Here is a 14,863-nt window from a genome sequence, read left to right as displayed (position 1 = left end):
TTCCTACGGCTTGGGCTCTCCAGAAGGACCCTGTAATTGTCCTAGAACCAGTCTCTACACTGGATCCAAGTGGGAGAACAAATGTAAACTGAATCATCATTCTCAGAGGTCTTCTTTAGTCCAATCAAGACCTGTTGTCAGATTAAACTTTTCCTACCTTTTAATGTTGTTCCACTTCTAACTTACAGGTCTTTCAAACTAATTCTCAGTTTAGATTAATGATTTTTCCAGAAGGATTTAAAATTTTTTAATGTACTTCATTGGCTATTTCTAGTCTTATTTATCAGGTGAACTTTTGGAAATATGATAGAGCATATCATTTCTTACTAGTCTAAGATCTAGGAGAAAAGACACTTCTCATTATTTTCAGATTTTAGTAAAAAGTGTTAAAAACTCAAGACAAAAGCATATGTAGTATGAAGGACAATGACTCAATTTTAATTTTTAAAAAATGCATGAAAATAGCTCATAAAGCCAAAGCTGGCATTTGTCACAACTTTCCCCAACACAGTGTAATTTGTTAGTCTGTTTGCTTTGGCACTGGCATAGAGCATGCGGTTTTCATCTCCACATTTTGGCAAAATTTGGGAAGTGCAGAATCCGTGCTTCAGGCTGAGCACAGACTCTCATTCATGCTTATTCGTTTTCTGTGGGCCTGGTTCTGGCTCGCCCTTGGCAATTCCTTTTTCATAAACTTTCCAAGGAAGTGATAATGTGAACCCAGAGATGCTGAGTAGAGAGTTTTTAACTCTAATGTCAGTGGGGCTTATGGAACAAAGAGTCCCAGTTGCCTCCTAAGGGGTTAGTCTCACGTCTCTTGACTCGTGTCCATATCCAAAGACCTGGGAAACTTGCAGGACCGAGCATCCTATTCTGGCACTTTCAAGTGGCAAGCACTCTGACCACAGTGTAGTATCAAGAGTTTCTTTAAGAATATGGAGAAATGACCTGCAAAGTAGGGCAAAATCATCCAAAATGTCTACAGCCCAACACCACTGTATTTATCTTTGTGTTGGTTGGGATACTGGTGGAGCAGCAAGTAACAGAGACTTAAGAAAATAGTGGGTTAAACAAGGTAGTACTTTATTTTTCTGTCACACAGATGTTCCAAAAAAGACAGCCCATGGATGATATGGTCGCTCAGCTATTTAAAGTCCTCAGGGACCCTGGCTCCTTCCAGTTTGCCATACATTATTTCTACATAATGGGCTTTGGCCTCAGTGTCCAAGATGGCTGCAGGAACTGAAGCCATTACATCCGTATTTCCAGGTGGCAGAGGGAAGAAGGTAAGAGGGAAAATTTACTAGTCTGATGACTTCAAAGGAAGAGCCCCAGAAGCTGTCATTTTCTTCCAAAGCAGACTGCAAAGGAGGATGGGTAAAATTGTCTTATTCTGGAAAACCCTACCTTCAGTTAAAAGATTCTAGTACTATGTAAGATGGAAAGAACAGATAATGAGAAATAAACACTGGCCTCATCCATAGTCACTTAAAGCACCTTGAGGAGCATGCATAACCTTTCTCCTGGTCTGACCTTCTTTATGAGCTGTCTAACGTGGTCCAGCTGCTGGTGGGGTTTTCTCTGCTAATTTGGGTTGTGGCTTATAGTGTTATGATTGCAAAGAATAAGGACTCATTCAGGTGATATCAGATAATAGAGCACTTACTGTAATTGTAATATATACATTTTTAAAGGTAAGGGACAGATTTTCATTAAGTGGCCTCTGCAGGAAGTCTCATTTTCCCAAAATGGCTACAACAATATTTCCGGACACACATAATTTCCAGGACTTTGTCACTCTCCTCCATTAAGGGGTGGAATTTATATCACCTCTCCTGGGAAGGTCTTTACAATGGCCTCAATTAATTAAGTATGGGTGACAGGAGTGACACTACATGACATCTGAGTCTAGATCATAAAAAGTGATAATGTCCATGTCACTCACCTTTGGAACCCAGCTACTATGCTCCCAGCCAACAGCTGGCACTAACTTGCAAGTCAGAGACATTTTGGAAGCAAATCCTGTAGTTCTCAGCTAATGCCACGTGGAGAATTACAAGCCTTCCCCGCTGAGCCGTATGCAAACTGACTATTTTTGAGAAGAGAAGTGATTTTGTGATTGTTTTAAGCTGCAAAGTTTGGAGGTGGTTTGTTACAAAGCATTAGACAATCAAGGAAACCCTTCAAGATCTGGAAGAGGGGTACATCGGGGCCTCAAGAGAATGGGTTATAGACTTAGGAATGGGAGGATCATCGAGGCCCCAGAATGGTTCAGGTGGGTAGATTATCTTTGTGCCTTTGTGTGTCAGTCAGGATCCAATCAGGAGACAGAGACAAGGATGTGAACAAGGAAAGTTTAAAAAATTAATCATTATAACAGGGTATTAGAGTAACAGGATTGACAAATAACAGGGTAATGAAGGGAAAAAGAGAACTCTAAATAATACAGGAATCACAAATGAGGCTACCATTCTTACGGCTGCAGCAGAGCACTCAAAAAAGTTGCACATCTGGAAGAGCCTCTCCCTCACTCTGGACTGAGGTCTACACCTGGTGAGAGAGGGAGAAGCCGTGGCCCAGTGGGTGGTGGGGATGTTTGCCACACTAACGGGACAGGCTGGGAGTCTGGCTTCTGGATTGCTGGGGGAGACTGCCACAGGCATCAGAAATGGAAAAGTGATAGAGAAAAATGAATGAGATCAAAATCTTGTTCAGAAAGATCAATGAAATTGATAAACCTCTATCCAGATTAGCCAAAAATAAATAGTAAAACCACAAATCATCATGTTAGGAATGAAAAAGGGGACTCTTAAAACACTTTTTTTTTAAGTACCTTTTATCAGCTTTTTGTAATTTTCAGCATAGAAGCCCTGCACATGTTTTGGTAAGTTTTTGCCTAAGTATATGATTTTATTTGGAACAACAGTGTTTTTAATTCTTCCACATGTTCATTGTTAGTACATAGAAATGTGATTGATTTTTATTTGCTGACATTGCTTCCTTGCTGAATGCCCTTATTAGTCTGAGGGGTTTTTTTTGTTTTTGTTTTTGTAGATTCCTTGGGATTTTCTGTGTAGACAATCATGTTATCTGCAAATAGGGTCAGTTTTATTTTTACTTTTTCAATCAGTGTGCTTCTTACTTTTGTTACTTTACTGCAGTGGCTAGAACGTCCAGGGTAGTGAGAGTGGACGTTGCTTTTAGGGTAACTGGCATTTGTATTAATCAGTCACAGAAATGACTGTCATGATGAAGTTTTTTATACTCACATTCCCTGGGAAGAGGAGACACAGCATGCCGTGGAAGGGGGCTACACAGGGAAACGCTGGTGAGGGGACAGAACGCTGGGGAAAATGTGGGAAAGCCTTATTGTGGCTTTTTTGGGAAGGGATGGGCAAGGCAGGGGAAGCAGGTTTAGCTTGCATTTCAGTAGGCTCTAGGGTATAGGAGCGGCCCCTCGTCATCTGGCCTGGCCCGAGGGTGATTAGGGCAGGGGGATAGTGGCCCAGTGTGTGAGAGCCCATAAAGGAGGCGGCTGGAGGTGCCAGCTCTGAATTTGCTGTTTGCAGTTGAAAGCCATGCTTGTGTGCAAGTTATTTACTATCTCTAGGAATGGGCCGGCACTGGGAGGGGCTGTCCCTCCCGCATCAGCAAGGCCCCAGTGGTCAAAGCACTGAAATGCAGAAAACGAAAAACTGCTGAAACAGTCTGCTCTTGTCGTCAATCCGAGCAAAGCATTCTGTGTAAGTATGTTGACTGTAGGTTCTTGGTTGATGCTCTTTATCAAGTTAGGGAGTTCTCTTCTTTCCAAACTTGTTCTTGCCATGAATGGATGTCAGATTTTGTCAAATTCTTTTTCCCATCAATTGATGATCATACAGTTTCTCTTTTTTAGCCTGTTGATAAAGTGGATTCTGAGTGAACCAGTTTTGCATACCTGGAATTAAACTCCCTTAGCCCCGGTGTATAATTCTCTCTTTTTTTTAGCTTTACTTATTTATGTATTTATTTTACAATATCATTTTTTTTCAATTGAGGTATAGTTGATGTACAATATTATATGTTACAAGTATACAATACAGTGATTCACAATTCTTAAAAGTTATACTCCATTTACAGTTACTATAAAATACTGGCCATATTCCCCATGCTGTGCAGCACGTCCTTGTGGCTTATTTCATACCTGATAGTTTGTACCTCTTAATCCTCCACCTCCATCTCCCCCCACCGACCCAACTGGGAACTGCTAGTTCCTTCTCTGTGAGTCTTGTTTCTTTTCTGCTATGTTTACTAGTTTGTTGTTATTGTTTTAGATTCCACATGTAAGTGATACCTTACAGTATTTGTCTTTTTATGACTTATTTCCCTGAGCATAACGCCCTCCAAGTCCAGCCATGCTGTGCACCAGAAACTAGTACAACATTTTAAATCAACTGTACTTCAATTAAAAAGCAAACAACCCATTTAAAATACGGGCAGAAGAACTGAACATTTTTCCGAAAGAGGAAATGCAGATGGCCCACAAAGACATGAAAAGTTGCTCAACATCACCAATATCAGGGAAATGCAAATCAAAATCACATTGAGACACCATCTCACACCTGTCAGAATGGCCATCATCAAAAAGAACACAAATAACAAATGTTGGCAAGAATGTGGATAAAGGGTAACCCCTGTACACTGTTGGTGAGAATGTAAATTGATGCAGCCACCATGGAAAACAATAGGGAGGTTTTTCAAAAAATCTAAAAACAGAACCACCATATGGCCTGGCAGTTCCACTCCTGGGCATATACCCAAGAAAAACAAAAATATTAATTCAAAAAGAAACACTCTGCTATTAACAGCAGCACAATTTACAGTCGCCAAGACGTAGAAGCATCCAAAGTGCACATCAACAGATGAATGGATAAAGAAGATGTAGCACATATGTGCAATGGAATACAACTCACCCACAAAAAAGAAGCATATTTTGCATTTGCACCTGTTCATTTGCTTTTTTTTGCACTTCAAAAACCAGAATTTTATAATAAACATTTCCATTGCATCAAAAATAACAAAATACCTAGAAATAAACCTAACCAAGGAGGTTTCCTTACTGTGAACACTGTAAAACACTGATGAAGGAAATTGAAAACTATACAAAGAAATGGAAAGATAACTTGTGTTCTTGGATTGGAACAATCAACGTTATCAAAATGGCCATACTACACAAAGCAACCCACAGATCCAATGCAACTACCATCAAAATGCTCATGACATTCTTCACAGAAGTAGAACAAACAATTCCAAAATTTATCTGGAACCATAAAAGACCCTGAATTGCCAAAGCAATATTTTATAGATCTTTTCCTTCTCTTTCTTCTTTTTGTTCTCTTTTCTTGTGGTTTGATGACTAGAGAAGTTCCTTTAACATTTGTTGTAAAGCTGGCTTGGTGGTGCTGAATTCTTTTAGCTTTTGTTTATCTATGAAGCTTTTGATTTCTCCATCAAATCTGAACAAGAGCCTTGATGGATAGAATATTCTTGGTTATAAGTTTTCCCCTTTAATCACTTTAAATACGTCACGCCACTCCCTTCTAGAAGCCTGTAGAGTTTCTGCTGAAAAATCAGCTGGTAACCTTACGGAAGTTCCCTTGTATGTTATTTGTTGCTTTTCTCTTGCTAATTTTAATGTTTTCTCCTTATCCCTAACTTTTGTCAATTTGATGACTATGCGCCTTGTTGTGTTCCTCTTTGGGTTGATCCTGTGTGGAACTCTCTGCACTTCCTGGACTTGGGTGACTGTTTCCTTTCCCAAGTTAAGGAGGTTTTTGGTTATTATCTCTTCACAAAATTTCTCAGGTGCTTTCTCTCTCTCTTCTCTTTCTGGCACCTCTATAATGCGAATATTAGAGCGCTTCATGTTGTCCCAGGGTTCTCTTCAACTATCCTCATTTCTTTTCATTCTTTTTTTCTTTTTTCTATTCTGCAGTAGTGATTTCCACTAATCTGTCTTCTAGCTCACTGATCCGTTCTTCTGCCTCATTTAGTCTATTCTTGGTTCCTTCTAGTGTGTTGTTCATTTCAGTGATTTCATTCTTCAACTCTGGGTATTTGTATTTTCCAACTCTTTGCTAAGAACTTTGCTCTGTGCATCTATACTCTTGAGTTCTCTGAACATCTTCACCATAATTAAACTCTTTCTCAGATAAATTGCCTATCTCCTCATCACTTATTTCTTCTTGTGGCATTTTTTCTTGTGCCTTGGCCTGGGAGATATTCCTCTGCCGCCTCATATTGTCTGTCTTTCTGTTTGTATTTTTAGGTAGGTTAGTTACTTTCTTGACTTAGAATAGGTGGCCCTCTGTGGGAGATGTCCTATGTGTCCCAGCAGTGCACTCCCCTCTTGTCACCCAAGGGCCAGGGTCCAGCTGGTCTCAGTGTAGAGTCTGGCCTGTGTTTGTGGATTCCTTCCACAGGCTTTGGGGTTGTTGTTTTCTTATTTCTAGTATCTGCCCCTGGTAGATGAGGGTGGACTAGAGGCTTATGCAGGTTTCCTGGCAGGAGAATCCAGTGCCTGCCCACTGCTGGGTGAAGCTTGGTCCTGGACCTCTGGTGGGTAGGGGCATTTGTGGTTCAGGAGGTCTGCTGGTGGGTAGCGCTGTATTCCCACCCAGTATGTTGTTTGGCCTGAGGCTTCCCAGTCCTTAAGCCTTGGTGCTAATGATCCAGTCAAGACGTCAGCCTCCAGGAAAGGTTATATAGATGAACACTCCCAGAATGTCTGCCACCAGCTTTTATGTCCCCTTGGTGAGCAGCAGCTGTCCCCTACATCCCCAGGAGACCTTGCAAGACCAGCAGGCAGGCCTGGTCCAGGCTCCTATGAAATCACTGCCTCTGCCCTTGGACCTTACGCATGGGAGATTCTATGCATGCTTCCCAGGAGAATGAAGTCTGTTTCCCTCAGTCCCATGGGGCTCCTGGAGTTAAGTAATTCTAGCCTTTAAAACCAGATGTCCTGGGGTCTCCTCCTCCTCCCTATGCCAGAACCCTGGGCTGGGGAGCCTGACATGGGGCTCAGAACTCACTCCTGGGGGAGGGCCTCTGCGACTTTTTCTTCAGCTTGTGGGTCACCCATCCGGGGGGTTATGGGGCCTGATTTTATGGCGAGCGCACCCCACCTACCATCCCACTGTGGTTCCCTCTTTGTTTCCAGTTCAAGACCTTTTTTACTAGGCTCCAGTCTCCGTTTTCAATGGTTGTTTAGCAGTCAGCTGTGGTTTTGTTGTAGTCGTGAGGAGAGGTGAGCCCATGGTCCTACTACCCCACCATCTTGACCAGAAATCCTATAGTTCTTTTCATGTATTGCCTGATTCAATTTGCTAATATTTTGTTGAGGATTTTTATCCCTAAGTTTGTGGGGTAGATTGATTCTCCACAAGCAATCTCATTTCTATAAATTAACCACAAATACCAGCCTGCAGGCTTTGTTTATTTGTACTGTCTGGTTTTGGTATCAAGGATACCAACAGCAACAACAAACAATCCAAATAAATGTGACTCTAAGTCACCGAACCTACCCTCACATTGTTTGCTGAATTGTGACACTGGCCATTTTTTAATCCTGAGTTTTACTACCAGCAATTATTTATTGAGAACCTAACTTTTGGTGTAAATGTTTATTTAGTGAAGTACCTGATAATGCTATTCTCATTTTTTTTCTATTTAAAAAATATCAACTACGTGAGAAAAGGAGCCAGGGCTGCACAAAGCTTACATACTCTATTTGTTATAATAAATTATATGCCTGACTAGTAAAACGAGATTTACAGTTAAATACAGTGACTCAGCAACAAAGGGCTCAAAAAACAAAAATTGAAACCAAACCAAACTGATCAGAAAAACTAATTGGCTAAGTTTCCTAGGAATCTTAAAATCAAACTGAGTAATTCTCATACTATGACTGAACAGTTTAAAGGAAACAAATCTTTTTCCTTGTAAAAATGAAACGTGAATAATTATATAACTGTTAACAGACTACGTGCAAAAATACATCGAGATTCAGGATCTTTCAGTGATGAGTACATAAATACTGCTTTATTTGGCTGAATTACCTAACACTGTCAGTACTTTATGATAAGAATACAGTTCCCTGCACAAAACTCTGCATGCTTCTGTTACTATGAGCAGTTTCAGATGCCCTCTTTTTCCCTTCCCCTTTCAGAGACGGTTTATATGCTTTTATCTCGGTATCAGTGTGAATCTTATATTCTCTTAATCTTGAAAACACACACTACTTTGGCAGGCCTGAATTTTTGTACCAAGAGTGTCAGGTTTACTATTAACCATAAGCCCAGCCAAACTCCTACTGCCTTTCAGAAGCTACCATATTTATTATTTGTTCCAAGTGATGATTTTGGTTTTTATTTTATTTATTCAGCACACCTAATTCTCCTAAGTGGTCAGTTAATAGTTTATAAAACCCAGACCAGATGAGATCCAAGAGCTTTAATAAGGCCTTGAAGGTGTGTGCTTTAACTTAATTTTAAAAAGAATTAAGATTCCTTAAACTCTATAGCAGCATATCCACCATCCCAAGCATTCCAAAAATGTGAAGGGCAGACAGAAGAATTTTCTGTTACTACAATTAGAAAAAAATCACTGCAGAAGTCACGAACATTTCAAATACAATTACGAGCAAAGCAAACCTGGAACTGCCTTTCCGTGGAGTTGCCCTCTTAAGAGTTAGTCAGTTTTTCAGATATTTTTCCAGAGAGTAGTTTGAGGTGAATGAAGTGAAATAAACCAGTGTTATATAAAATAATAATATTTTATCTACAAATTAATTTCATAAACTATAATAAACATGACCAAACAAAAAAGTTACTGGCTTTTATTTGTTATGGCTAGAAAAATAAGTTATTTAAACAAATACATAAATCTGCCTCCTACTTCCAGAGAAATTAATGTATTACATGTACATATTTTCAAACTGTTCCTAACTCTAATTCAGACTTAAGACTTGGGCACTGCTCTATTTTTACATAGAATTGTAAGCAGTCTTTTAAAAAAAGCTAACAGAGTTATAAATCTAAAAATTTTATAAATCCTATAATCAGGATTAATTTAATTATGATTAAACTGTGGAAACACACAGTACAAATCTGTCAATCATCCACAATTAGGTCTAACTGCTATACATGGAGAGAAATTTTATAATGGCCAGATTTCACTCATATTCTTGAAAGGTAGCACTGTTCCCAATAAATATCCTTTCTGCTGCTTCTGCATACTTTATACATTCTCAATCCAAAAAGAAACAACATAGACCTATTTGACTTTTTGCTTTTTTCTTGCTTGAAACTGCTCTGTTTTGTTTTTTACAGATTTAATCAACATTGACAAGGCAGGATCAATGGACCTCTTTTGTGATTCCTTCTGAATTTCATTCTCTTTTTGCTTCATTGCCTGAGTAAGTTCTTGTTCCTTTTGTTCTCTCTGACGGGCTTTCTCCTCGAGGATTTTTTCCATAGCTTTTGTTTTCTTGAAATTAGGATCTGAAGGATCCAAATTGAACAAGTGGGAAGTATACATTGCCTGAAACCGTGCATCCTTAACATTTACCTGCAAATCCAAAAGGAAAACACAAATAAATAAAATTAGTAAACCAAAAGGCCAAGTCAGTGAGTGGTTGAGTATATAAAACACAAATGTGAGCATTTTGCATTGATCCATTAGAAAACTGTTTCCCCACAGACTTTCAATGGAGTTTTAAGGCTTATTCTTGAACCACAACGTGCAGAGCACACTGTTCTTACACAGAATGACAATCTCCTCGAAAGGGCCTACAGTGTGTATGTACACAGCGGCCTGTAACCACACTGGCCACGCAGACCGATTAACTGAAGGAGTGGAGGAGGCACCACAGGGTAGGCAGGTTTCCCTATGCTTACAGTCTGAAATCTCTTTCTGGCTGGGATAAGTAAGCCAGTGATGGTATCTCCTGTTGGAGTTTTCTGCAAAGTCACCACATTCTAAGCATATTACAATGTTTTTCAACCCTGGTGCCAAAATGAGCAGCTACTGAGGGTAGATCATAGATCAAAAGATTTAAAGACCATTATGGGAAAGACAGTACCCCTGAGACAAGATCTGGTCCTACATAAACCCCAAATTTATCCTCTATCCTTCTACAAAAACATTGTGGTTCCACATTTTAGGAGTGTACCCTTAACTCCAGCCAGGCATTCAAGTGTTGCCAGGCACAGGGGTGACCAGCCAGAAAGGGAGAATGACTCACTGCCACGGGAAAAATGAGTCCACCATGATGGACTGTAGAGTTACTCAGTTATAGTAGGGACAACAGACGTGACACCACCACCACCGCACCCATGGAAAATGTTTCTATGCATGATGACTAGTGTGTGGAGACAGTTCTCAGGTTAGGAGATTTGATTACAAATCATTCTTTGCTTTTAACTTTTCATGAGAAAATCAATTCACCAAAAAGTTCAGTGGAACAGCAACAGAAACTGGAGCAACGGAGCAGGCTCAGAGTCCCTCTGCATGCCACTTAGAAGTTCTCTGTATGCTCTTCTCAGTTTTTTAAACAAATTCAAAATTTCCCCCATGTTCTTTTGGGTCTGTTCTTCCATGCTAATGGATGGAAGTCATCAAACAGCTCCTGACAGCTGTCTGTAGGTTTTTTGTACAGGGCTCAAACTCACGCATGGGGGCTGTGTGGCCATTAGGAATACGTACTTAACGAGAAGAGTGAGAAGACGGAGCGATGGAAACAAGAAACACAGCCATTAAAAAAGCACGGCCTACCGTGCTGGTGGCTGCACACAGAGTATGACAGGCTGTGATGTGAGCCCACTCTCAGCCAGGCTTCCTCATGCAGAGCCTTCCCAGCGTATCACCTGCATGTGGTTCTAACACTAAGAGCTACATATTATGGTGCAACACAGCTACCAAAATACAAGTCAACTACTTCACCTGGTGCTCAAAGAAACACCCTGGGGATGAAGTGGCTGTGCTGAACTAAAGGATGGTAGCTCTGTCCCCACTGTGGGCCTTTCCTGAGACATTTCAAGGCTAACTCTGGACATGCTCAATTTTTATCTCCAGAGCTGACTTCAGATTCAACATCAGCTTTAAGAAGATAATTTTTGTCGCTGGCTACCTCAAAGTCATCCTCCAATAATTCCTTCTTCTTCATAAGCTGTTTTTTCTTCTTTTTGCTCAGATTCTGGTGCTCCACGATCTTGTTATAATTGAAGTGTTTCTTGCTCTCTTCCTCCTCATCCATCACGAGCAAGGCCATTTCAGCCTGCGGAAAGAAGAAAAGGGTTCCAATACACAACAGTGCTGTTCTTCCCCCAAACAGGAGCATGGGGCACAGCTATCCCCCTAGGAAAGGAGAACCCAGTGACCAATGCCCTGGGGTAACACCTGTCACCCTAAATTGACAGTGGATCACCAAAACTCAGAGACCCAGGTATCTCCTTGCAGCAAGAGGTGTCATTTTTAGAAGCGACATCACTAAGAGCAGGAGACAGGCGAAAGTCTTATTTAAAAGCCAGACCATATTTCACATACGGGTCAGCAGGCTGTAGAAATGAGTCCCCCAAGTAAAACCTCTGATTTTTACTTTGTTTTTTTAAGTAGACACTAAATCTAGCAAACATGTAGTATTTTGTGATACAAATTAAACTTTCCAAACACGTGCAGGAATAAGGAATTTCTTTTTTCTTTTGCTTTGCCTTTACTTTTCCAGTACTGCTATATTTCTATGAAAGCAGGAGCTTAATATTTGCTTTAGAAATCTAATAAAATGCTTGTTTTTACTAAATAGGTTATTTTCTACCCACCACGGGATTAAATGTGAACCCTCAAGAATCATGTAAACAACCACGCATAGTGGAGAAAATACAGCGCGTGCTATGAGACTCTGGTGAGTCTCCCTATGTTACCACTTCAGACTGCTTTAATTCCCTCTCCCTTCCCTCACTGGTATCTGCAGTTGGCTTTCTCTTTAGAGCCATTGTCTACAAAACAGATTTTTTTCTGTGCTCCTTAACTCTATGAACATTATTGAATGTGCAGTAGAAGATGCATTAAGATGCAGAGTTCAGGTGACCAGTCCGGGTCACTCCCAGACGTGATATGCCATCAGTCACAGAAACGCTATCAACTTCAATTCCTGTCTCAGAAAAAATACACATTACTCTGTACCACGGGTCTCTGGAGTCACTGGAGCACAAAGTTCACTACACTTCCAAGAAGGACTTTAACTTTGTACATTAAATTTATGTCATCTTCAATAATAAAGAGAGAAACAAGCATTTAACAAGCCGTAAAGCAAACCCCTATGTGACAGGACAGATTCCAGTTGAATTAGAACTTATGGCAATATTATTTTGAAGTTTTAACAGTAGTACATTTTTTAATCTCTGTCGTAGTAAGGGTTTTTAATAAGATATTTTCCTCTTAATCACAAAGGGACATGCCTTGGTTTTGAGGTAAATTTTAACTTTATACTAGCTGAAGAAATGTTTGGTAAAAAGGTGATATTTAAAAACTATGTTGCTAAAATGTTTATTTACAAACTTTATTGCTAAAATCAATTAGATTTTTTTATTAGGGATACTGAAAACTCATATGGACAACTTTGCTTGAAGTGTCCATATCAATTACCCACTATCCATGATCACGTTTTACCTTCTGTCTTTCGATTTCAGCTTCGTCCTCTGGAGATGTGCCGTCTTTCGCAGATTTCATTGTTTTTTTCTTTTCTTTTATACCTGGCACAACAAACCAACACAGGATGGTTAAAAATTATAAGACTATAAGGGTAAACAATCTGTTTATAGCATTTTATTTATTTTTAAAATTTTGTTTATAACAAAAATGCAAGATGACTAGGAATAATCTTATCAACAAATATATAGAAACTAAAGAAAGTAAAAAAAATTACTGAGATGAGTATGAATAGAATGATAAGCTGGATGCAGTAAGTGTATATTAAAAAAAGGTATTTCTTCTAATATATAATTATACATCAACTAAAAAGAAAAAACATAAGAGCATTTCAATAGATATTGAATAAGCACTTGATAAAATTCAATATCCACTCATGACAAAAATGTAAATAAATATATTTAATAAAATTCTAAATAAAGTTCTATTCAAGGAAATCTTTACAAAGATTAACAAGATAGATTTGATACACTAGTGATACAGCATGCTAAACTACCACAAAGTGAAAAAAAAACCCCAATACTATACTGTACAGTGAGAAAAACAGAACAGTATGGTTTAATATATAATAAAATGTAGCACCAAACATCAATGGATAAGGAAGAGATTACTCAGTAACTGGTGCTAGGCAATTTGTTTTATTCCAGGGGAAAAAATCGAGTTATAGCCATCCTGCATAATGTATAGGAAAATAAAATGCAGATGTATTAAAGAGTTAAATAGTAAGGGGAAAAAACCCTATGAGAAAATACAGGGGAATAGCTACCTGATCTTAAATAGAAGAAATATTTTCTTACTATGAGAACAATAGAAGAAATCACAAAGAAAAAAGAAAACTCATGTAATTTTAATATATATACTTTTAAAATTCATCAGCAGAATGAAAAATTCATCTTTCTAACAACAATTTGATAATAACTACCTGTAAGTAAAAGTTTAACAAAACCCTTTCTCTTTCTCTAAAGATAAACCTGATCTTTGGTTAACTTTCTAGTTGTATTATTATTAGACAAAACTTCTTATGGTACAAGTGGCTCCTGGTTAGAAGGGCCTGTGTTTCCAGGGGCTCAGGGACTCCTGGAGACACAGGTGTCAGGTGAAGAGATGCTCTCGTCCTGAATCAGAGGTTGCAGCGCACAGCAGTCAAGGGCACTTGATGTGGAGCAGCTGGCCTGGGTTTCAGTTCTGGCTCTACTACACCCTTGTACAGCAGTTTGTGCCTGCGTCCTTATCTGTAAAGCGGGGATTGTAGTAACTGCCCCTCCCAGGATTATGTGAGGACTAAATAAATGAATAAACGTGAGGCGCTTAGTTAATGTCTGGCATGTGGTGTTACTGTTATGAAAGTCTGACTACAATATATAAGATGTCCTGGGTTCCTTGGTGATCATGCGGATGCTGTGTTTTTTCTCTTTTTGTGTCTGTTGGGAGGGCTTCAAAGAGAATTGGTGTCAAAGTGTGAAGAACTAGTCTGAAGAGTAAGAAGGTCGAGAGTGTGCACAGCCAGGTTCTGTTACTCTAGAACGTTAATACACAAGGCCAGCCTTCTCTGAAGTGCTGGAAGCTGCCTTACTTGGAGAAGCTGGGTTCCGTCTTCCCAGTGCAGAGGAACCAGTGGCTTGACGGCATGAGCAGTCAGTGCTCCTGCGGCACCTGCTGTGTGTCAGGAAGCAGTTCTGCTCTAGCCCCTTCCCTACACACAACAACGCTAGGAGGTAGACTCTATTATTTATTATTATCTTCAGTCTGTGGAGGAGGAAGCTGAGGCACAGAGAGGTGAAGTCGTCTGTCTCAGGCTCAGTAGGTGGAAGAGCCAGGAGTCAGACCCGAGCCCTCTGGTGCAGGCCCTCTACTGTTAACCACCCACACTCCACTCCTTCGCTATCAGATGCCATCCTCCCTGGAATAGCCCTTTCCATTTAAAATGCACTTGTCGGGAAATAATGAAATGAAATTCACAGAACATGCAGGGACGGCTGAAAAGCCACAGCTAGAGGGGGTAACGGGAAAAGCAAAGCCCAAAGCTGAGAGAAGAGGCCCGCACAGCACTGCCAGGTTCACCCCCACTGCTACCAAGGCACCGTCTGCGCGGCCAAGAAGAAGCGTCACTGTCTGCGGC

The 14,863-nt window shown here is 40.0% G+C and overlaps 1 protein-coding gene across 2 annotated transcripts in view; it reads right to left on the bottom strand.

Annotated features, from left to right (window-relative positions):
- Window positions 1-8,859: 8,859 nt before the first annotated feature.
- Window positions 8,860-14,863, bottom strand: part of LOC105083133 (ESF1 homolog) — a 54,098-nt gene continuing 48,094 nt past the window's right edge. For both annotated transcript variants that reach the window (XM_010972886.3, XM_074347887.1), the window contains exons 12-14: window positions 12,706-12,788; window positions 11,168-11,314; window positions 8,860-9,606 (exon numbers count right to left, since the gene is read on the bottom strand). In XM_010972886.3, the coding sequence (XP_010971188.1) occupies window positions 9,313-9,606; window positions 11,168-11,314; window positions 12,706-12,788 (524 nt within the window). In that variant the 3' untranslated portion in view covers window positions 8,860-9,312. The remainder of the gene's footprint in view (window positions 9,607-11,167; window positions 11,315-12,705; window positions 12,789-14,863) is intronic.

This window comes from Camelus bactrianus, chromosome 19 (genome assembly GCF_048773025.1).
Source record: "Camelus bactrianus isolate YW-2024 breed Bactrian camel chromosome 19, ASM4877302v1, whole genome shotgun sequence".
NCBI classification, from domain to species: domain Eukaryota; kingdom Metazoa; phylum Chordata; class Mammalia; order Artiodactyla; family Camelidae; genus Camelus; species Camelus bactrianus.
Note: the sequence above shows the minus strand (reverse complement) of the source record. Positions and strands in the feature narration are given on the sequence as shown.